Raw genomic sequence first — 22,088 nt, 5'->3', positions numbered from 1 at the left:
TGGGAACTGTTAGTGTCAGCTGCCATCAGGTCAGCCCGACTTAAGGCGACCCATGCACAGTGGATTGAAATTTCGCCTGGTCCCAAGATCATTGTGGATTGAACCATTGTCATCCAGAGAATTTTCATGGGCTGATTTTCAGAAGTAGTTCACCAGGCCTTTCTTTCTAGTATGTCTTAGTCTGGAAGCTCTGCGGAAACCTGTTCATCATCATGGCAGCATGCAGGCCTCCACCTACAGATGGGTGTAGGTTGTGCTGAGATGCATTGGCCAAGAATCAAACCCGGGTCTTCCACATGTTGTTGTCAAGTGCCTTCGAGTCGATCCTGACTCATATCAGCCTTGTATAGGGTTTGAACTGCTGATCTTTCGGTTAGCAGTCCAGTGCTTATCCTACAGCACCACACCAGAACTCCCATGGAAGGCAAGAATTCTAACACTAAATTATCAATTGACTTCATATTCAGCACTGCCCATCCAGTTATTGTGACTCAGATCAATGGATATCAAAATCCTCAATCATGTTTTGGTATAAAGAGAGGAAGACTAATGTCAGTTTTCTTGGGAGACCTCTCTACTTTTCAGGCCAGGAAAGACTATTTATGAGATGAACAGGCATCACATTTGAGAGGTGTCTATTAGGACGATCAGAAGTGGAGTGCATATTGATTCATTTGACAAGTCCCTTCTCATCTGAAGGTGGTGGGAGCTTGGGATGCTGTGTCTAGAGGAATCCTATGGCTAAGCTTTCATTCTGAGGTCAGGGTTGGTTAAGGGTATCTGCCACAGGGACAGTGTGGGGGTACGGTGACCATGTGCACAATTTAGATTTGCATCCTGGCTCCACTTTTATCTTGTGACTAGCTATTTATCCAGATGTCTCTTTTCTTGTGATTGATTTTTCCCCCATTTTAAAATAAGGTTATATTGTGAATTGAGTGATGGTTTACATGGGAGAACATTGGTTTTACACTCTTCATTTCATTGCAATGATTACACTCTCCTCCGTGCATCATCATTCAACAGTATTTGCTTCGACTCTCTCTATTCCCTCTTTTTTTTTTTTCTTTCTTTTTTGGATGTACACAAAAACACTCAGGAATATATAATCATTTAAACCTGTGGTTGATTTTTGAACTCTACGTGTAGAACTTGATGTATGTACCAATTAGATTTCATCTTGTTATTTTCAACTTATCCCAGCCCTCCAAAATCCTTTGTGGTTCTGATTGTATTTCTCAGTTTACTAACCATTCCTACCAGTTCCCTGTGTAGTAGTGTCGAGAAAGAACTCCTGGTATGGCTCTGTAGGATCAGCACTGGACTGTGAACCACAATCTCAGCAGTTCAAACCCACCAGCTGCTCCTTGGTAATCCTATAAAGGGTCACTGTGAGTTGGAACCGACTGGATGGCACTTAACAACAAATGTCAAGAAAGTCACAAGTGACCCCAGAATTTGGAAAATTGTTTGGAGCATGTTGTTGTTGCTGTTATGTGCCATGGAGCTGGTTCTGACTCATAACGACCCTGTACAGGGTTTCTGAGGCTGTAAATCTTTACGGGAGCAGAAAACCTCATCTTTCTCCTGTGGAACATCTGGTAGTTTCGAACTGCTGACCTTGCAGTTCCCAGCCTGATTCATAACCACTACGCTACCAAGTGAAAATGGTTTGCTAGTGAGTCCAGGAAGTACTGGTGTGGCGCTGTAGGATCAGCACTGGACTGTGAACCACAAGCTCAGCAGTTCAAACCCACCAGCTGCTCCTTGGAAACCTTACAAGGGATACTATAAGTCAGAACTAACTCCATGACACTTAACAACAATGAGTCTAAATATGTCCCAGGGCCCGTGAAGAAGTCCAGTAAGTCTCCCTAGTAGAATGTAATCAAGTTTTCTGGGTATTCCTCAAGTGGATCTTTATGAAGATGTGACAGACCATGCCTGATTAAAAAAAAATGTGGTAGCCCATCAGTTGTGTTGAATAAAGTCTGGTGTGAGGCCACTCAGCAGCTGGAAATAGGAGTGGGAAGAACTGACTGTGGTCTTTCTAGCATTTGCCCTAGTCAGGTGACCTGGATACAGGGGAGTCACAGGTTAAGTGGGGGTTTGTTTCTAAAGTTGAACTGGGGGCAAAAATCAAAGTTAGTCAAAATTACCCATGAGATAATCCTGAGAACTAGTCATAGTCAAACAAACAAACAAAAAAACCCACGCGCACATCTTCCTAAAAATCCACTCGGAGAATATTTTGAAAACTTGATTACATTCTATTAGGAAGACTTCTGGGCGTCTTCATGGGCTCTGGGCCATATTTGATATGACTAAGTGCTGTTGAGTCGATTCTGACTCGTAGCAATCCTGTGTAGGGTTTCTGAGGAGCAGCCGGTGGGGTTGAGTCAATTTCGATTCATGGTGACAGGTGTATTTTAGAGTAGACTTGAACTCTATCGTGGTTTCTAAACTGTAATCTTTACAGCCGTAGATTGCCAGGGCTTTCTTCTAAAGCATTGCTGGATGGATCCAAACCATTAGCATTTCAGTTGTTGTTAAGTGCCATCTCATTGATTCCGACCCATAGCAACCCTGTAGAGGGTTTCCGAGGAGCAGCTGGTAAGCTTGAACCACCGACCTTGCAGTTCAAATGAGTTTGCAGTCTGACACATTAGCCCACAGTACCACACCAGGACTCCGGCATTTGAGTTAGTCATGCACAGACCGCTTTGCCCCAGGACACATGGGGGCTGAAACCCCAGGAGCGGGCAGCAGGGGCCACATCTCAGGCTCCCGTGGGCACATGCTTATAGAAGCTAACAATGGGTAGGAACACTGTGTTGGCTTATATGTAAGTCTTTCCTTTCAATCTGTCTCTCTGTCTTTCAGTCTTTGGCAAGCCAACATAGTTCAGTTCCTGAATTGAATCCTGCTTCTAGGATGTAACTTCCTATCTTATGATATCTTAGTTTTATATTCTTGTAATGGATGGTAAGCTTTTTACAGTTAAAGGAGACTGTTCTTACAGTCTTTTGATTTGTTTTGTTCTGAGCTTATGCCCACCCAACAGCCCTCTGTCTTAAATGTGGCTTTCTCCAGAAGAGCATGTGCAGACTGTTGATATGGTCAGTCTTGTCTATTAGCCCTTATTTCTCATTGAAAAATAATAGACTAGTTTTAAAACCAAATGGTGAGTCAGTAGTATGAAGACTTCAAGTTTCAGGAATGGATAAAACCTGAGTTCTTGAAACTTCACTGCAGAGCACTAGACTCTAAATCCAAGCTTGCAATGTGATTCTGCTTCACATGCCAGTGCTGATAGAGTGTCGGTTAGAGCCTAGAGCGCAGTGTGCCAAGGATCCTAAAGCTGGGTCCCAGCTGAGTGGAAGAGGGCCAGAACTGCCAAGCAGTGTCTGCCAGGGCAAAAGAGGGCATTGCCGGTCCCTGCTAGAGGCAGGGTGTTGTTATTGTGGTTAAGTGCTGTCTAGTCATTTCAACTCATAGCAACCCTGTATAGGATTCCTGAGGAGCAACTGGTGGGTTTGAATTTCCAACCTTGTGGTGGTTATAGTCCAGTGCTGATCCTACAGCACCACACCAGGAGTCATGGTACATGTACCCCCAAACCGTAATTCTCTTCTTTAGAGTCTCCCCCCATCATATTCTCCATCCTGCCCTCCCCACCCCTGTGTGTGTGAGAGAGATCTTAACCACAAAAGTTATCACTCACAAATGTGCCTTTCATGCTTTTATCTAAAAAGGCATTGAGAAAAATGTTTAGGTAAAACTCTTGGCATCTCGGTAGAGACCACTTTCCAGATTGGCTTGATACATTTATCAGGAACCAAACACTCATTGCCATCAAGACGATTCTGACTCATAGTGACCCTGCATGGACAGGGTGGAACTGCCTCACAGAGTTTCCAAGGTTGTAAATCCTTACAGAAGCAGACTGCCACATCTTCCTTCTGTGGAGCAGCTAGTAAGGTGGAACCACGACCTTCCTGTTAACAGCCAACCACTTTAACCATGGCACCACCAACACTTCTATCAACAACAATGTACTTAGTTCTTCTTTCTAGTCTGTGTATTTTATTGTATCTTGTTGTTTGTCTGTATGACAGTCTTTGACCATTGGGAGCCTTTCCCTTCATTATCTTCCCCAAATCTGACACACAGTTGTTGTTGTTGATAAGTGCCGTCGAGTTGGTTCTGACCCATAGCAACCCTGTATAGGGTTTCCAAGGAGCAGCTAGTGAGCTTGAACCACCGACCTTGCCGTTCAGTGCAACTTTGCAGTCCAGTGCATCAAACCACAGCGCCGCACAGTAGATCCTCGCTGAACATTTGTTAAATGCCTGGCTCTACCTAACTGTTCTATGGGAGGAACATCCCCAGAGTTGGTCATTTGACTAGCTGACATCCAGATGCTAACTACAGAGCCCATGGACCCTCCTGAGCTGTTGCATCAAGAACTAGAAAACAAATTAAATTGTGGGTGATTTTATTTTTCTTAAGTGTATGCTTGCTCACAATGATAATGATTCCCCCCTTCCTATCCCCACCCCCTGTGCTCATAAAACAACTGTAATTTTCCTCCCCAGTGTCCCTGAAACTCTGGGTGAACTAGTTTTTCTCTCTGCCAGTTTATGAAATTTTAATCATGTTTTATAGTCTTTCGAGCCACTCTTAGGTAATTAAAAATATCCTCTGGTTGTTTCTAGCTACAAGGACAGTTTTATTCTTGGCTCACTGCCGCTTTTCCCCAGCATTCCTTTTGTCTTAAGGTTTAGTGATTTCAAGAATCCCTTTCCGTTATGATAACTACCATTATTCAAGCAGAATTCAAAAGTATAGCATGAGCCATCTTCACACATTTTATTTTTAACATCAAAATCCTCACTTGGCACCACCTCACAAATACTAGGCAAACACTCCAGTGATGGTGGTGTTTGGATTGGAGTCCACAATAACCCATGTCCCAATTTTGGGTTCTTTGTCCAATTTATGTACACTATTGGATGGCCAAGAAATCCCTCACTTTCTACTTTCAACTTTCTACTTCAGTGAGCCTTCGACAGCTTTGACTTCCTGATCTTGAATATGTTTGTGTTCCATCATACAAGGATAAGTAAAAAAATATTGCTATTAAAAAAAATAATAACAGAAAGCTTTAGTAAACAGAATTACCAAAATGTGAAGCTGTTATTTCTCAACATATCCTGTATTTGGGTCAATATATTTCTGAACATGGTATTTCCCTCTTTCCAATCTTTCCCCAAATAATTCCAGGCCCTTCAATGTTTTATACCATGCCAAAATGGCATCTTGAACATCCTCCAGGTAAGTCATGCTCCTTTGAAATATTCTTTGGAGTTTGGGAAACAAACGAAGTCTGAAGGGCCAAGACCAGGGCTATGGGGTGGATGCATAAGGTTTCCTAATGAAACTCTTGTAAGATAGAACATGCTGTCTTCCATGATAAGCAGGATTTTTCATCCATTGTCCCAATGAAAAAATATTCCTCAGCACAACTTTCTTGGCTGTTTTCTCACTAGTAAAGTTTTCAGTTTTCTTAAAACTTTTTCCTAATGACCCTACATGGTGGTCCTGTGTCCTTAATTTAGCTCTGGACTGCTAACCGGAAGGTCTTTGGCTCAAACCATTAGCTGCTCCTTGGAAACCCTGTATAGGATCTCTATAAGTCTGGACTGACATGCTGGCAGTTTATAACAACAACAACAAATAAGAGTAAAACAGGTGTATTGCTGAGAGGACTTGTCTGCCGCCATCCACTGAGCACAGAGACATGTTTAAATAGCAGTTTGGAACTGGAACTCTAGTAGTAATACTTTTTGACTTACCCTCATATTTCAGTCATTGGCTCCTCTGATCATAACCTTGACCCTGTGATCACTAGTAACTACAGTTCCTTCATTAATTTAATTTGAGACCTCTCAGTGGTAAAATCCTTGCCTTCCATGCACAGCCACCAGTGGCAGTCTTGTGTGTTGCTGAGGACATGTTTCAGCAGATCTTACAGACTAAGATGGATTAGGAAGAGAAGTTTGGTTATCTGCTTTAGAAAACTGATCACAACGGTGTGACCCATAATGGATCGTAGGGATAACGCAGGGCCAGGCAGCATTTCTACCCATCGTACATGAGGTCACCATGAGTGGGAGGCCGATTTAATGGCAACTAACAATCCTGGTTCTGACTTAGAGCCACCTTGGATAGGGTTTCCCTGGTGGGTTTGAATCACTGACCTTTTGGTTAGCAGTCCAGTGCTTATCCTACAGTGTCATACCAGGACTCCACAGCCAAGAAAACTCTATGAAGCAGTTCTACTCTGTCACGTGGGGTCACATGAGTTGAAATTGACACTACAGCATCTAACAACGATAATCTTCTCCTACGAGTAAGGGGTTTCCTTCTATGATTCTAATGTTAACAACGGTTTGATTTTATCTGGACTTTTAGTCCTTTGATTCTGCTTCCTTTTTACTATCCTTTAACCACTCTGCTCTTGTTTCCCTATTTCCCCCAGTTTTAATTCCAAAGGAAATCAATATAGTCGTTCTTCAGCCGTCTTGTCTTCCCCTGATTTGTCATTCTCTGTTAGCTGACTTACAGACCTAGTTCAGTCCAGCCCTTGCACGTTTTCTCCTCTGCATGAATGTGGCTGAAGCAAAGCACAGTGCCATGGTGATCAGCCTCACTCCAGTTTCACCATCACCAACATCAAGCAGGCCTTTAGTGCTGCCTGGAAATCATGCTATTCTCTTACCCGCTCCCTCTTCCGCTGCCCTAGAAACCATCACATTCTCTCACTTTTATCTTTCACGGTTCTCTTTTTAAGTGCCCACAAACCATCTGTTTGTGGAAATTTGCTGGGAATTGATAGGAAGCGTTACATTTTCTGAAATCCATTTTGAGGAGTCTGGCTCTGGACTAAAACCTAGGTGGGTTTTTCAGGTCTGACCGCAGGCTTGACCCCAGCCAGTGCCTTGTCATCTCTGAAGGGAGCTTCAGTCTAGGATGCCCCCCTTCACAGGTCTGCATGCCCTGCCCAGGCACCTCCTATGGACCCTCTTTATTCGGGACTGTGAGACCTTTGGCTAACGATGCCTTACCTGTGAAGACATTTGCCCCAACTCTAATTCACACTCACTCTCCTCCCCAGAACCCCAGTCCTGGGGTCCAGAAAACTGGAGAAGCCTCTAATTTGGACTCCCTCAGCAATAAGTTCCTACACCTATGATGACCCACCTGCCCCTCACCCAAGTATTGTTCCTGGGAAAACATGGAACGGAAGGATTGGCACGTTCTGTTTTTTTTTTTCCTTGCTTGTATTATCACAGCAAGCTATGAAAGGCTTGATTATACTTTCTGTTTTATCTTGTCTTAATCAGCTGTTCTGGCTCCTGACAGCCCAGCTATCTCTCTCCAGTTCAACTTGGTGCCCTGAGAGACTTCCTCCTCACCCCCCACTCCTCTGGGCATTCACTAATCGTTAGGACCGTGTTTCTCTTACTTCCCAGTCCCTCAAAGATAGGTGCCCTCCTCGTCTCCATCACACCTGCCCCATCCTTTGGTCTCCAGGGGACCTTGCTCCTCCTCCTGAGCACTCAACAAGCACTTGTCAAATGAGGGACCATTGCTATTCAGGGAGGTAAGCATCTGTTTCCATCCTTTTATTAGATTAGGGAAAAAGAAAAAATATACAAATTGTCTTTTAACAAGGGAGAAGCACTTGGCAGCAGGCAGCCAGGTTTGGGCCATTGCTCTTAGGCCCAGATTCCAGGAGTGGAAAGAACTGACCTCAGAGAATCAGTGTAGTCTTAGTGCATCATGGGTAACTGGGAATGTCAGGTCCAATAGGATAAATTCCTCTCACACCCATGGTGCACATAGCTTGGTGGTTACAAATGTGGGCTTCAGACAAAAGTGGGAGCCACACAGATGGGTTCAAATCCATTTCCTAGCTATGAGACCACAAGCAAGTTGTCTAGCCTTTTTAGACTCATTGTCCTCTTTTGTAAAATGTGGATAGTAGTAACAGTATCTACTTCCTAAGGTTGGTGTGAAAAAGAACTAAACCGATATATATAAAGCACATGTTGTTGTTGTTGTTGTTGTTAGGTGCCATCGAGTTGGTACCGACTCATAGCAACCCTATGCACAACGGAATGAAACAGTGCCTGATTCTGGGCCAACCTAAAAATTGTTGCCATGCTTGAGCCCTTGATGCTGCCATTTTGCCAATCCATCTCACTGGGGGTCTTCCTCTTTTTACCTGACCCTCCACCTTACCAAACATATCCTTCTCCAGTGACTGGTCCCTCCTGACAATATGTCCCAAGTATGAGAGACAAAGTTTGGAAGCACATAGCTGTTATTAAATGCTCAATAAATATTGGTTTTTCTCTTCTATTTTGTATCTCACATATAACTTTCCCTACTTTCCAGAGGAAGAGATTGAGGGTCAAAGAGGCTAAGGAACAGAACAGGACCCCATGGACAGAAAGTGGCAGAGGCTGCATTTGCATTGAGATCCTAGGACTCTACTCTTAGTTTCACTGAGGGTCTCAGATCCCCCGGTCAGTTTCCAGATGAAATGATTTTAACCTCATCATGGCGAATCGTATCCCTCCCTTCTCCAAATATGCTCCGACTTCTCTAGGCAGATGGCACCAAATATTTATTGTGTGATTACACAGCCATAATTAATTTTAGCCAGCGCTAGGAGACTAATGAGCAACATGGCTGAAGCTCCTGACAGAAGAAAATAGTTCCAAGGTTGCACACTGTAATCCCACTTGGGGAGGAATGTTACCTGATGGTTCTGGTTCATGGTCACCTTTTCTGGAAGGGTGAGAGACCCTCGCTGGCCCGTGTGTGGGCTTTGCAGGCATGCTGACGATACTGAAGTGCTGTTGCTGGAATCCAAGCTGTCACTCTGTGGTTAGAAGGATGACATTTTACAATGTGCTACAAATCTTCTTTCCACTACTGCTGAAAGTCTTTGTCAGAAGGGGCCCAAAGAAGATCAGAGTGAGTTCTTCTCCCTGGCCAAGGAAATTGGGATGTGGTTCTTCAAAGTGAAAGCAGCCCCACTACACATCTTGCAGCCATCTTCATGTGGAGAAGCTGCAAGGTTTTTCATAGCAAATGTGTACTTCAGAGTTTTCCAAGTATTTGCAAAAGCTCACAATTGTAATACCAGCTATTATGGTGATTTTCCAAAAAAGCCAGGTCTGACCATAAAGAGCCTCTCCAAGTCTCAGCTGAAGCTTTTGTAAAGAGAATAATTGAACTTCTGGTGTAGCGCTGTAGGATCAGCGCTGGACTTCAAACCACAAGGTTGGCAGTCCAAACCCACCAGCTGCTCCTCGGGAATTTTGTACAGGGTCACTATGAATCTGAATTGACTCAACGACACTTTTCGACAACAATTTAGACCCCTCTGTCTCTAAAGCTTATTGGTCTGTTTCTATGAACTAAAAATTCAAAAATTATGGCTCCCTCACAAAATGACAAAAGATTTGGATCCTAGAATCTAGTCTAATGGTTTTCATCTCGTCCTTGAATTACAAACGCTCCCCTCCCCACTTGACTCAGCCCCTTGCACATAAATTCAGCTTGATTCCACAAATATTGATTGAAGACCTGTGCTTTCAACAGCATGACTACAAACATGAACAAGACTAGTTTCTCACCCTCAGGGGGTTTACAGTGACATAGTGAGGTCCTGATTTTCCACAACTTCCTTTCTTGAGTTGATTTCACTCATGGACCCCCACATGTTACAGAGTAGAACTGCACTCCACAGGGTTTCAAGGCTGTGACCTTTTCAAAGCTGATCGCCAGGCCTTTCTTGCAAGGTGCCTCTGAGTGGTTGGATTCAAACTGCCAGCTTTTCAGTTAGCGGCCTAGCGCTTAACCATTTGGATTTCCCAGGAACCCTTTTCTCCAAGAGATTGCTTTATTTCTACAACTACTGGTTGTCAGAGTGTGGTCTCTGAACCAGCAGCCTCTGCTTCTCTGGAAAACTGGTTAGAAATGCAAATGTTGACGTCTTCACTTTAGAGCTGCTGGGGCCATGGGGGTGGTCCACTGATCTTTGTTTCTAAATGTTCTCCAGAGAACTTAGTTAGGTGCATGCTCAAATATGGGAGCCACTGAACTAGCCTTTCCAGATTGTAATTCTAAGTACTCAAGGGACCTGAGGAGACGTCTTGGAGAGAACTGGGTCACTAATGTTTCCAGGACTTCTTTTCAGCTCACTTGGCACCTCTGACAAGTCTCAGACCTTTGTGATATTGTTGTGTTGTGGAAGTATGTCCCCATGGAGCTCGCATGCTTCCCTGTGTTGTCTTTTAATCACAGACGGGCAGTGTTGCTTAGTGGAATGTCCTCATCGTAACTAGGACCTACAGTCAGACACCCGTCTCAGGAAGACTGCCAGCTCCCAAAGATTTCCAAAGAAAGGGCGTTCTCAGGGATTCAGTCTGTGCTCTGCCTCCCTCCTTTCTAAGCAAGAACCCAAGCCAAACCAGTTGTATTGAGTCAGTTCTGACTCATAGTGACTCTGTGTGTGCCAGAGTAGAACTGTACTCCACTGGTCTCTCAATCAATGAATTTTTGGAAATAGATTGATTGATCTTTCTTCTGAAGTGCCTCTGGGTTGACTCGAACCTCCAACTTTTTGATTAAGGGATTTCCCTCTAAGGAAACTTTAATTTTCTTCATCATGGTGGATGTAAGTCTGAAGCCTGTTCTCTGCAGGTGGCCCTAAGTTCAGACATAGAGGGTGGGCTCTGTGCCCTAAGTTCAGACATAGAGGGTGGGGAGGGGGGGGTACTCCTGGAGAGGAGCCAGCCTGGGTGCTTGGCCACATGCTAGACTTTTGTGAAAAGTAGACAAAGGCACCATCTCCAGGTGACTCTCAGAATGGATATGACCCCTAGGGCTCACGTATGCTGGATTTCAGTCCCACTGTCTGCTCAGATAGGAGTCCCTGACTGGTGCAGATGGTTCATGTGCTTAACTGCTAACCTAAAGATTGAAGGTTTGAGTATATCTAAAAGCACATGGGAAGAAGGTACTGGCAGTCTACTTCTGAAAACATAGCCACTGAAAACTCTGTAGAGTGCAGTTCTGCTCTGACACACATGAGGCTCCCATGTTTGGAAGACAGCATGTCAGCAAGTGGAATCTGGTCTTCTGGGACAGATGCCTGGGTGCAGCACAAACATCCTGACTGGGCACAGGAAGGGGAGAGGGCTGGGAGCAGGGCCTGGCTGAGGAGAGCCTATATGTGCAGCTGGGCACGGGGCTGTCTTCCTTATCTCTGAAATTCTCACAACTACTCAGTGAGGTGGGTGTTGCCTCCATGTTTTGTTTTGTTTTTTTCCTTTTTCTAAATTATGAAAAAATTTAAAACTCTCCATACCTCCATTTCCCCACCTATCTAATGGGTATGATCATCCTACTTCTTTTCTCAAGCTATTGTTCTGAAAATCAGATGACACCATACTGATGGAAGTACTGTGGAAAAGATATTTTTGAACACCTTGTAAGTGTCAGTTTTATATTGATCTCATCACTGGGTCTTTAGAGATAGGTTTTGGGAAACTCACACTAAATTCACCCAGTCCCTACTGTTAAGTGTGAGCGGGACAGAAGGTTGCGGTTCTCCAGGATACTGGTGTTGGGGAATGTGTCTGTCCTCTCCTAAAACTGCAGACAGCACTGGATGGAGTATGTGCACAGCAAAGCCAGCTTGGACAGGGTGACCTCACGGGCCTTTCCCACTTCTCATTTTTATGACAGGGCTCACTGTTTGATTTTTGGCTTTCTCTTTGTTGCAGCTGTGGTGAATGGGATTTAGGGCAAGCATTTGGGATTCCTTTTCTAATCCGTCAAATCCTGATTTAGCGACAAAGTTCAGGAGGAGGGTGGTGAGGAGGGAGTCACCCGGAGTGGAGGCAGTAGCTCAGAATATCTAAAAATCAAAACAGGAATCCTGACTTCCATCCACTGAGACAAAGAAGCCTCTCATCTCCTCCAACATTATCCTCTACCCTGAAGGTGGAAGGCATAAGCTTCATCTATAGGCTCTGGCTCTTTATGGCCTTCTCACCTGGCTGTCTAGTACAGTTGTGGTGGTGGTGAGGGACAGACTGACATTGCCTTTGTCCTGTGCCTCTGTCAGTGTGCTCCTTGCCTGGCTCTTGTCTCCATTGTTCAGGTGGCTCCTTGGTTGTTATCTGAGCCCCTCTCTCAACCAGATCACTGCAACCTCTGAACAAGACGCTACTGACTTATGTACTTTTCAACCTAAATCCACTACCCTCAGGTTGATTTCAACTCACAGTCCTACTCCTTAGGGCTTCTGAGACTGTAAATTCAAGGTCGGGGAATGTCAGTACCACACCAGGATTCCTAGAATATCTTTAGTGGTGGTTATGTGCCGTGGAGTCTTTTCCGACTCATAGCGACCCTGTACAGGGTTTCTGAGGCTATAAGTCTTTACAGGAGCAGAAAGCATCATCTTTCTCCTGCGGAACAGCTGGTAGTTTTGAACTGCTGACCTTGCGGTTTGCAGCCCGCTTCATAACCACTACGCTACCATGGTTGCAATCCCCTCCATGTACCAACAGTTAACAGCATTTACCTCTATTCACATTAACTACTGCATTCTTCTCTGTGTCTCCCACTACCCTCATCTTTCCTCTGCCAATCTCTCTCTTGTTATATATTGTCTGACCTGTCACCTATGTTAATGTGTATACCCTCTAGCCCATGAAGGCATAAACTTATAAGGGTATAAGTTTCCTTTCCCCAACTCCCACCGTAACTATCAACCTCTTTTATCAAGAAAACTTTTTTTTTTCTTCTGCTTTTACAACATTGGTCTCATGCAATGTTTGTCTTTTTGTGACTAATTTTACTCAGCATAATGTCCTCCAGGTTCAACCATGTTATGAGGTGCTTTACAGATTCATCATTATTCTTCAAGGTGTTTTGTATTCCATTGTGTTTAATGTACCAAAGTTTGTTTAGTCATTCTCTGTTCATGGGTGTTTAGGCTGTCTCCATCCTCTGACATGTCTCTTGTAGACAGCATATTGAAGGATCCTGTTTTATTATCCATTCTGCTCTTTATGTCTCTTGACTGGTACATTTAATCCATTTACATTCTGTGTAATTATCAATAGATATGAATTGTTTGTTGTTATTTTTCTGTCTTTTTTTTTTTTTTAATGGCACGGCTGAAGTCTCCATCCCACATAATTTTCTATGTTGAGTTCATTTTGTTTGTGGCTTTTCTTGTCATTTTCATTTCTGTTGTGTTAATGTTTACTAAATCTCTCTGATTTTCCTCCTTTTTAAAATTTTGATGTGCAGGTGTTCTTTTACTTTGAGGTTAATTTCTTCCCTGCTTAAAGCTATTTTTTCTTGAAATCGACTTCACTTCCTAGTCGTTTGGAAGTTCTGTATCTACACTTTTCCCTCTTTTTGTTTTATATTCGACATTGTTATACATGGATGTTTCTAGTTCCTTATTTTCAGCCTTGTAGGTTTGTTTTACTTTAAATACTTCTATATCTGGATTGAGTTCTGGGTAATGTTGTCTTGTATGGTAATCTCGGATTATTATCTGCTGCTGTTGGTCTTAGCACAAAGAACACCCTTCAACATTTTTTTGTACAATTGGTCTGGTCATTACAAATTCCTTCAATTTCTGTTTATCAGGAAGTGTCATAATTTCACTGTCTTATTTGAGGGACAGCTCTGCTGGGTATATGATTGTTTGGCAATCTTTTTTTTTTTTCAGTTTTGTATATGTCATTCCATTGCCTTCTTGTCTGCAGGGTTTCTGTTGTGAAATCAGAGCTTAGTCTTATTGATTCTCCTTTGTAGGTCACTCTTTGTTTTCCCTAAGCTGCTTTCAGGATTCTTTACTTATTTTTGGTTTGGGAAAGTTTGATTATGATATGTCTTGGTGATTTTCTTTTGGGATCTATCCTGCTTGGGCTTTGTTCAGCTTCTTATATACTAATCTTTTTGTGCTTCATAGTTAGGGAAATTTTCTCCCAACAACTCTGACAGTTTTCTCTCTCTGTTTTGGAATTTGGATCACCCTTAAGTTGTTTCTCTTCATGGTGCCCCACATAACTTTATGGCGCTTAGGCTTTCTTCAGATTTTGTCATTCTATTCTCTGATTGTTCTTCTAACATACTAATATAGAAGAGATTTGTCTTCAGACTGACTAATTTGGTCTTCCATTGCTTCACATCTTCCCTTTGCTAGTTCAATGTATTGTCCATTTCTGAGATCATAGTATTAACTTTCTGGATTTCTAATTTCAGGTTTTGTATTCTTTCAAAATTTGCATTTATTTTGTCTTTTGTTCTTGTAGTGTTTTCCTGAATTCTTCTAAAGTTTTTATTGTGTTCTCCTTGCTTTTCTTTATCTTTCTGTTAATCCTTTTGTTGTTGTTGTTGTTGTTGTTATGTGCCGTGGAGTTGGTTCTGACTCATTCTGAGGCTGTAAATCTTTAAGGGAGCAGAAAGCCTCATCTTTCTCCCATGAAACACCTGGTAGTTTCAAACTGCTGACCTTGTGGTTCACAGCCCTATTTGTAACCACTACCAGAGCTCCTGTTGATCCTTTGAAGGTACTTAATTAACATTCTTTTGATTTCTTTTTCAGTTCTATTAAGTTTTCTTTCTCAGAAACATTTTCTGGCTCTGCATCTTGGTCATTTGTTTGAGTCATTCTCTCTTGTTTCTTCATTTGAGCTAAAATTGTCTATTGCCTCCAGAGAATTTGTGAAAACAGTGCAGTTGTTGGACTCAGAGAGGAGAAACCTCTTGTGGGGGGTTGGGTGGCTCCTGCAATTCAAGGAGCTCGTGAGGTGATTGTGGAAGGGATGTGACAGTAGAGTTGTTCCTGGTCCTAGATGGAGTCCTCTCAGCCTCAGTGTTATCTATGTTCAGGGCACTCAATGTTGGTGGAGACCCTGGATGGAGCTGGTTTCAGTGGCTGTTAGGACCACAGGGGAGTTGGGGGCAGGGTGCTAGTTAAATGCTTGTCTGATGGATCTGCAGATTTGTTGGTCTGGAGCCTAGCTCGCCTGAGTCCAGGCACCAAAGCGGCACACCAAATCAGTGAAGCCAGCTCCCACTTCACTCTGGCATGGCTCCCTATAGCCTCATAGAGCCTCATAGACAGAAGGGTCTATACTGGGGGTGGATGAGAGTGGGAGCTGACCACACCTCTGGTCACTAGGGGAGCGTAGGGAAAATGAAGAAATCTCACCTTTCCCATTGCTCACATGAATCTGCCGTGCCAGGCCTCCCTCTGCTGCTGAAGCTGCTCACAAGGTGGTTGTGCAGCATTTGCCCTGCCGTTCACCAGGCGGTCTCCCTCTCCTGCCGTCCCTGCTCGGCCTCTCCTCCCAGCAAGCACTCCATCCACCTCTCTGACTTTTCTTCTTAAGTTCAACATGCCAGAATTCTCATCTGTGTGTGTTTTATTTTATCTCTCATATCTTTGTTGTAGAGGGTCTGTGTAGTGTATCAGCCTAGTTGGATATCTTGCTGGAAGTCTCTCTGGATGCTATCAATCTTTGTGGGAGCAGAAAGCCTCATCTTTCTCATGTGGCTGGTGGGTTTGAACTGCTAAGCCTCCGGTTAGCAGTCCAGCTTATAACCCACTATGCCACCAGGGCTCCTTAGCGTTCCTCTAAGTAGTAGTGGTTGGCGGTTGTTTGCTGTTGAATTGATTCTGACTCATAACAACCATGGTTAGGGTCTGAGGTTGCAAATCATCGTGGGAGCAGAAAACCTCATCTTTCTCTCATGGCGTGACTAGTAGATTCAAACTGCTGACCTTGACCTCAAGGTCAGCAGCCCAACTTTTACCCACTAGGCTCCCAGGGCTCCTGTAGATTTTCTATGTTCTTGTTGTTAAGTGCCATTCGGTTATGACTCAGAATGGACCTTGTATAAGGTTTCCAGGGAACGACTGGTGGGTTTGAACCCCTGACCTTATAGTTAGCAGTCCAGTGCTTATCCTATAGCACTACACCAGGAGAGGTAAATTACATGATATGATACTAAGGTAGTCTCCCATCACCTGTGGCATCATATATAGATTTCTCTGCCTGAATTTAAATGCCTTTTATAATGGGCTTCTGGCTATCCTTCCAACATAATGTCTGGCTGCAATTTCCTCTATCTAAGGTCTCATAGAGAAGTCTTGGTGGTGCAGTGGTTAAGTGCTTGGCTACTAACTTAAAGATCAGCAGTTTGAACCCACCAGCTACTCTGAGGGATAAAGATGGGACAGTCTGCTCTGTGAAGATTTATAGTCTTGGAAACCCAATGGGAGCAGTTCTACTCTGTTCTATAGCATCACAGAATCAGAACTTGACTCAACAGCAAAGGCTTCACCACTTACTCTACCATTGTCGTATACATTCTCTCTTGGGATTTTGCTCATATTTCCCTTTTCCTTTGTGCCTTGTCTCCAGTCCAAACACCATCCATCAGTCAAGGCCATTTCCTTGAACCCAGTCTACTAATGTCCCTCTTCTCTGGATATCTATTGTTGGAACTGAAATGGTGCAGTGAAAAACTAAGAGTAAGGAAAGTTTTATCTTGGTTAAAGTAAAATGAGATCTTGACAGTCTTAATAGCTTTAGTTAAAATATAGCTTCTTCCTTAACAACCCCATAGTTAAGCTCTTCTTTTAGAGACTAATCATTTCTTCTTTTAATTGGTAGTTAATTCCCATTCCATGCACTATCCCTGGAAGGAAGAAAACAGCTGCACATTTCTTGTGAAGGCCACTGGGAAGTCTTAACAGTGCCTGTCAGCATGTTCAGAATGGTCAGCAAGACATGAGATAAACAAAGCGACAAAGGGGTTTCTGAAATTCCTTGGTGTGCTACCCTATGCCCAAGATCCCTCTAAATCCCCACTCCCCTTTCCTTCAGGGACATAGATCTGGGGAATTTCCATTCCTCTGCCTTCCTGAGTATTGATACTTAATAAATGTTTTGCTCTTTGCTCTGAGTCTTGTCTCTGAATATTGGCTCCATTAGGTGGCAAATTATAAAGAACTATTTTCCCTATTTACAGAACCAAATAGTTTTATATTGTTTATCATGTTTTATGCAAATAACACTGACATTATACATTTTTGACAAATGCACTGCCCCTCCCCTCCCCGGCACATTATTTGAAAATGTACAGTATTCTTTCATTGTTCATTAGTTAAGCCTCTCCAGGTAGATTGTAAGCCCTTGATGTTAGGCCCTGTACTAAGCTTCTTTTATGTTCCCTAAAGTATCCAGTATATATATATTTTTTACTCCAATCAAGTATATGTTCACTTAAAAACTGCATTGGTAACTTTCAAGAAGCTGAACTGTTCATTTATCTTGCTGTAAGAAATAGCAGTCTGTTTGTACCCAATGCTTGGAACTACCTGTCAATTACATATACCCTGAGCCTGAAAGAAAAATCAGTGGAGATTGGAGGTTTGAAAGTGATTGTTGTTGTTGTTAAGTGCCATCGAGTTGGTTCCGACTCATAGCAACCCTGTATAGGGTTTCCTAGGAGTAGGTGATGAACTTGAACTGCCAGCCTTGCAGTTCAAACAGCTTTGCAGTCTGGCACATTAACCCACAGCTGAAAGTGATTACTGACCTAGAATTTCCCCAAACAGTCTATCTAAATTTGGTCCTTGTTGCCTTTAGCTGCCACTGAGTCTGCCCCAAGTCATGGTAATCACATGCCCATTGGAATGAACTACAGCCTGGCCCTGTCCATCCCGTGATGAGCTGTAGGTCAGATATTGTAATCCAAAGGGTTTTCATCGGCTGTTTTTCAGAGTCGCCTTTTTTCCCAGTCCATCTTAGTCTGGCAGCTCCCCTTACACCTGTTTGGCACCAGAGTAATGTGTAAGTCACTGCAGGATACAAACCAACAGATAGGTAGTGGTCATGCATGAGGTGCCTTGGCTGGGAATGGAACTGGGTCTCTCACATGGGAGGTGAAAATTGTCCTTAGCATTCTTCTAATGTGCTTGGCTGTCCCTCTTTCCCCAGAGAGCTCCTGTGAGAACAAGCGGGCAGACCTGGTCTTCATCATCGACAGCTCCCGCAGCGTCAACGCCTACGACTATGCAAAGGTCAAGGAGTTCATTGTGGACATCTTGCAATTCTTGGACATTGGGCCAGATGTCACCCGGGTGGGTCTGCTCCAATATGGCAGCACTGTCAAGAACGAGTTCTCTCTCAAGACCTTCAAGAGGAAGTCTGATGTGGAACGTGCTGTCAAGAGGATGAGACATCTGTCCACGGGCACCATGACAGGGCTGGCCATCCAGTATGCCCTGAACATCGCATTCTCAGAAGCAGAGGGGGCCCGTCCCCTGAGGGAGAATGTGCCTCGGGTCATAATGATTGTGACAGATGGCAGGCCTCAGGACTCAGTGACTGAAGTGGCTGCAAAGGCTCGGGACACAGGCATTCTGATTTTTGCCATTGGGGTGGGCCAGGTAGACCTCAACACGCTGAAGGCTATTGGGAGTGAGCCCCACAAAGACCATGTCTTCCTGGTGGCCAACTTCAGCCAGATTGAGTCCCTGACCTCAGTGTTCCAGAACAAGCTGTGCAGTAAGTCTTGCTCCTCTGTGGCATATATTGGGGGAATCTTTAGAATTCATTCATTCTCAAGTATCTATTCTGTGTCTATGTCCCAAGAACTGTGTTAGCAAAGACCAAGACAGACACAGAGTTTTCTTGAGGCTGCCCCCCTGGTCAAGGATACAGGCATTACACATATAATTGCACAAATAAGTAACTTACTGCTTTGATCAGTGTAATGGAAGAAGCATGCAAAGCATTATGGAGCCTATGACCCAAGGACCTAACAGGAGAGGATGCTCAGGGAAATGTTCCTCAGGAAGGGACTCTTAAACCCAATGGTAGGGTAAGAGCTGAGATGAATTTTCTCCCAGTATATTGAGCTGTACTAGCATTCCTTAAATTGGAATTCCATGTGTTGGGAATGGGAGTGGGGGTGTATATGGGAGGGCTAAAATATAGACTGCTTCCTTGGGTAGTGTGTGGGGTACCAAGAAACCGAGGCACTTTTGCTCCTTGGTTGTGCTAGTAGTGGATGCTTTTCCATTTTTTTTTTTTTAATGTCTAAATGTCTTTATTTCCTCTTCATTTGTGAAGAATATATATGTGTGAGTGTGTGTGTTTAACTTTTTATTGTGACTTGAGTGACAGTTTACAGAGCAGATCATCAGTTTTACATTCAACAAATCACATATATCGTTTCATTTCAATGATTGCACTCCCCTCCATGTACCATCAGTTATCCTACTTCCTCCCTGTGATTTGTGTTTCCATTAGTAGTGGAAGTCTGTCTGACAGAGACTTAGTGTTAGCGTGTTAAGTTGTAGGTGCCGCTGTCTCACACCCCTTCTACAGGAAATTGCCCCCCTCAACCCCATATCCTGGATCTGCATTCCTCTCTTCTCATTCCCCTCTCCTGCATTCTAACCCCGTTCTCCACAAGACCCCTCTCTGTCCCTTTTCTCCACAGATTCTTCTGAGCTATCTCCAACCCTAGTTCCTGCTTCAGCTTTTCTCAGCAAGCCAACTTGTTTTCACCTCACCACAGCTTCTTTCTTGTCCCTTCTTCTAAAACAGGAAAATAGTTTCAAATGATCAGTGCCTCCATTTCTCTGCCTATCCAATGGGTAAATAATGATTCTAGCAGGAGCCCAGATTGCCAGGCCAGGCTCCACTCTATTGTTGTCAGCCCCCAACTCATAGTGACCCCACACACAATGGAACAAAACATTATTCAGTCATGTGCTGTACACATGACCTGTTGGGGAATGGACCAGTGTACTCCACAGGGTTTTCAGAAGTGGACCACCAGGCCTTTGTTCTTAGTCCTTCTTAGTCTGGAAGGTTCTACTGAAAACTGTTCAGCTTCACAGCAACGCTGAAATCTCCACTGACAGATGGGTGGTAGCGGCACACTGACTGGGAACTCAGGTCTCCTGCATGTTGGTGTTGTTAGGCACCATTGAGTTGGTTCTGACTTGTAGCGACCCAGCGTACAGCAGATTGAAGCAAAGCCAGGTCCTGTGCCATCCTCAAAATCGTTGGTATGTTTGAGCCCAATGTTGCTTCACTTTGTCAATCCATCTTGTTGGGGATTTCCCCACTTTTTTACCTACCCTCTCTTTACCAAACATGATGTCTTTTTCCAGCAAAGTCTTGCCATTGTCCCTTCTGAGAAGAATTCTGGCTGTACTTCTTTTGAGACAAATATATTTGTTCTTCTGTAGTCCACAGAACTTTCAATATTCTTCACCAGCACCATAATTCAAATGCATCCATTCTTCTATGGCCTTCCCTGCCCAACTTTCTCATGCATATGAGGTGATTGAAAATACCATGGCTTGGGTCAGGCACACTTTAGTCCTCAAACTGACAACATCTTTACTCTTGAACAAAGAGAGCTTGTGCAGCAGATTTGCCTATTGCAATAAATACATCATTTGATTTCTTTCTTCTTCTTTGTTTTTTTTACATCACACGCATCTTTATTTTACTCCTGTTCTGCCATGAATTCATAGGGAATAGGTTCTAGCAGCTCAGACTCCTTTCCATTGGTTCTTACAAAGTGCGCCTCTCTTGGGGGAGCAGTCTGGTACTTTAGTTTAACCTAGGTACTTCTCTCTTTGGCTTCCTTCTTTTTCTGATCATTTTCCCTCACTCACTTCAGGAACCTGTCTCAGCTCTTAAAGTGCTTAATGTGCTCATTAATTCTCATGGCAACAATGCCAGCAGCATGCTGGGTCACATTGTAGACTCTTCTGGTTTTGTGTGGTAATGTTTGTGGGGCATCCCTTTTTGAACTGTACCCATTCCCTCGATGTCCACAATATCACATTTCTTGTAGATTCGCATATACGTGGCCAAAGGAACGACCCCATGTTTCCTAAAAGACCTGGAGAACAGATAGCAGGTACTCCGCCTCTTTCCCTTTGTGTTTGTCATTTTGGTGAATTACTGTGAGATGACGGTTCCATCATTTGGTTTCTTGACTGCTGTTTCCATGAGTGTCTTTGACAACTCAGTCTTTTCTGTTTATCATGATGTTATTTATTGGTCCAGATGTGAGGATTTTTGTTTTCTTTACATTGAGGAACAATCCATACTAATGGCTGTAGTCCTTGATCTTCATCAGTAAGTATTTCAAGTCCTTTTCCCTTCCAGAAAGCAAGGTTGTGTCATTTGCGTATCACAGGTTGTTAATGATTTTTCCTTCAATCCTGATGCCATATTTGTCTTCATGTAATCCAATTTTGAATCTGACAACCACATGGTTTACTATGTCGGGAATGACAAATTGAAGAGGAATGGTGTATTCATCATCAAAAAGAACATATCCAGATCAGTCATGAGGTACAATGCTGTCTATGATAGGATAATATCCATGTGCCTTCAGGGAAGCCCAGTTAATACCACTATTACTCAAATTTACACAACAACCACTAAAGCCAATAAGGATGAAATAGAAGAATTCTACAAACTTTTTCAATCTGAAATCGATCAAACATGCAATCAAGATGTATTCATCATCACTGGTTATTGGAATGCAAAGGTTGGGAGCAAAGAGAAAGGATCAGTAGTTGGAATATATGGCCTTGGTGATAGAAATGATGCTGGAGAACGCATGATAGAATTCTGCAAAACCAATGATTTGTTCATTTCAAATACATTCTTTAGACAGCATAAAAAAACAACTGTACACATGGACCTCAGCAGATGGAATACATAGAAATCAAGTTGATTATATCTGCAGAAAGAGACGATAGAAAAACTCCATATCATCAGTGAAAACAAGGCCAGGGGCAGACTGTGGAACAGACCATCAATTACTCATAGGCAAATTCAAACTGAAGCTGAAGAAAATGAAAACAAGTCCACGAGAGCCAAAATATGACCTTGAATATATCACATGTGAATTTAGAGATC

The 22,088-nt window shown here is 43.3% G+C and overlaps 1 protein-coding gene and 1 pseudogene across 2 annotated transcripts in view; one reads left to right on the top strand and one right to left on the bottom strand.

Moving 5' to 3' along the window:
• The window catches only part of LOC102842571, a 30,767-nt pseudogene extending 14,288 nt beyond the window's left edge, over window positions 1-16,479 (bottom strand).
• The window catches only part of MATN2 (matrilin 2), a 248,589-nt gene that overhangs the window by 55,829 nt on the left and 170,672 nt on the right, over window positions 1-22,088 (top strand). For both annotated transcript variants that reach the window (XM_006859193.1, XM_006859194.1), the window contains exon 2: window positions 18,126-18,695. In XM_006859193.1, coding sequence (XP_006859255.1) covers window positions 18,126-18,695 — 570 coding nt within the window. The remainder of the gene's footprint in view (window positions 1-18,125; window positions 18,696-22,088) is intronic.

Source organism: Chrysochloris asiatica, unplaced genomic scaffold (assembly GCF_000296735.1).
Source record: "Chrysochloris asiatica unplaced genomic scaffold, ChrAsi1.0 scaffold00031, whole genome shotgun sequence".
Taxonomy (NCBI): Eukaryota; Metazoa; Chordata; class Mammalia; order Afrosoricida; family Chrysochloridae; genus Chrysochloris; species Chrysochloris asiatica.
The sequence above is the reverse complement of the archived record's forward strand: the minus strand, read 5'-3'. Positions and strand labels throughout refer to the sequence as shown.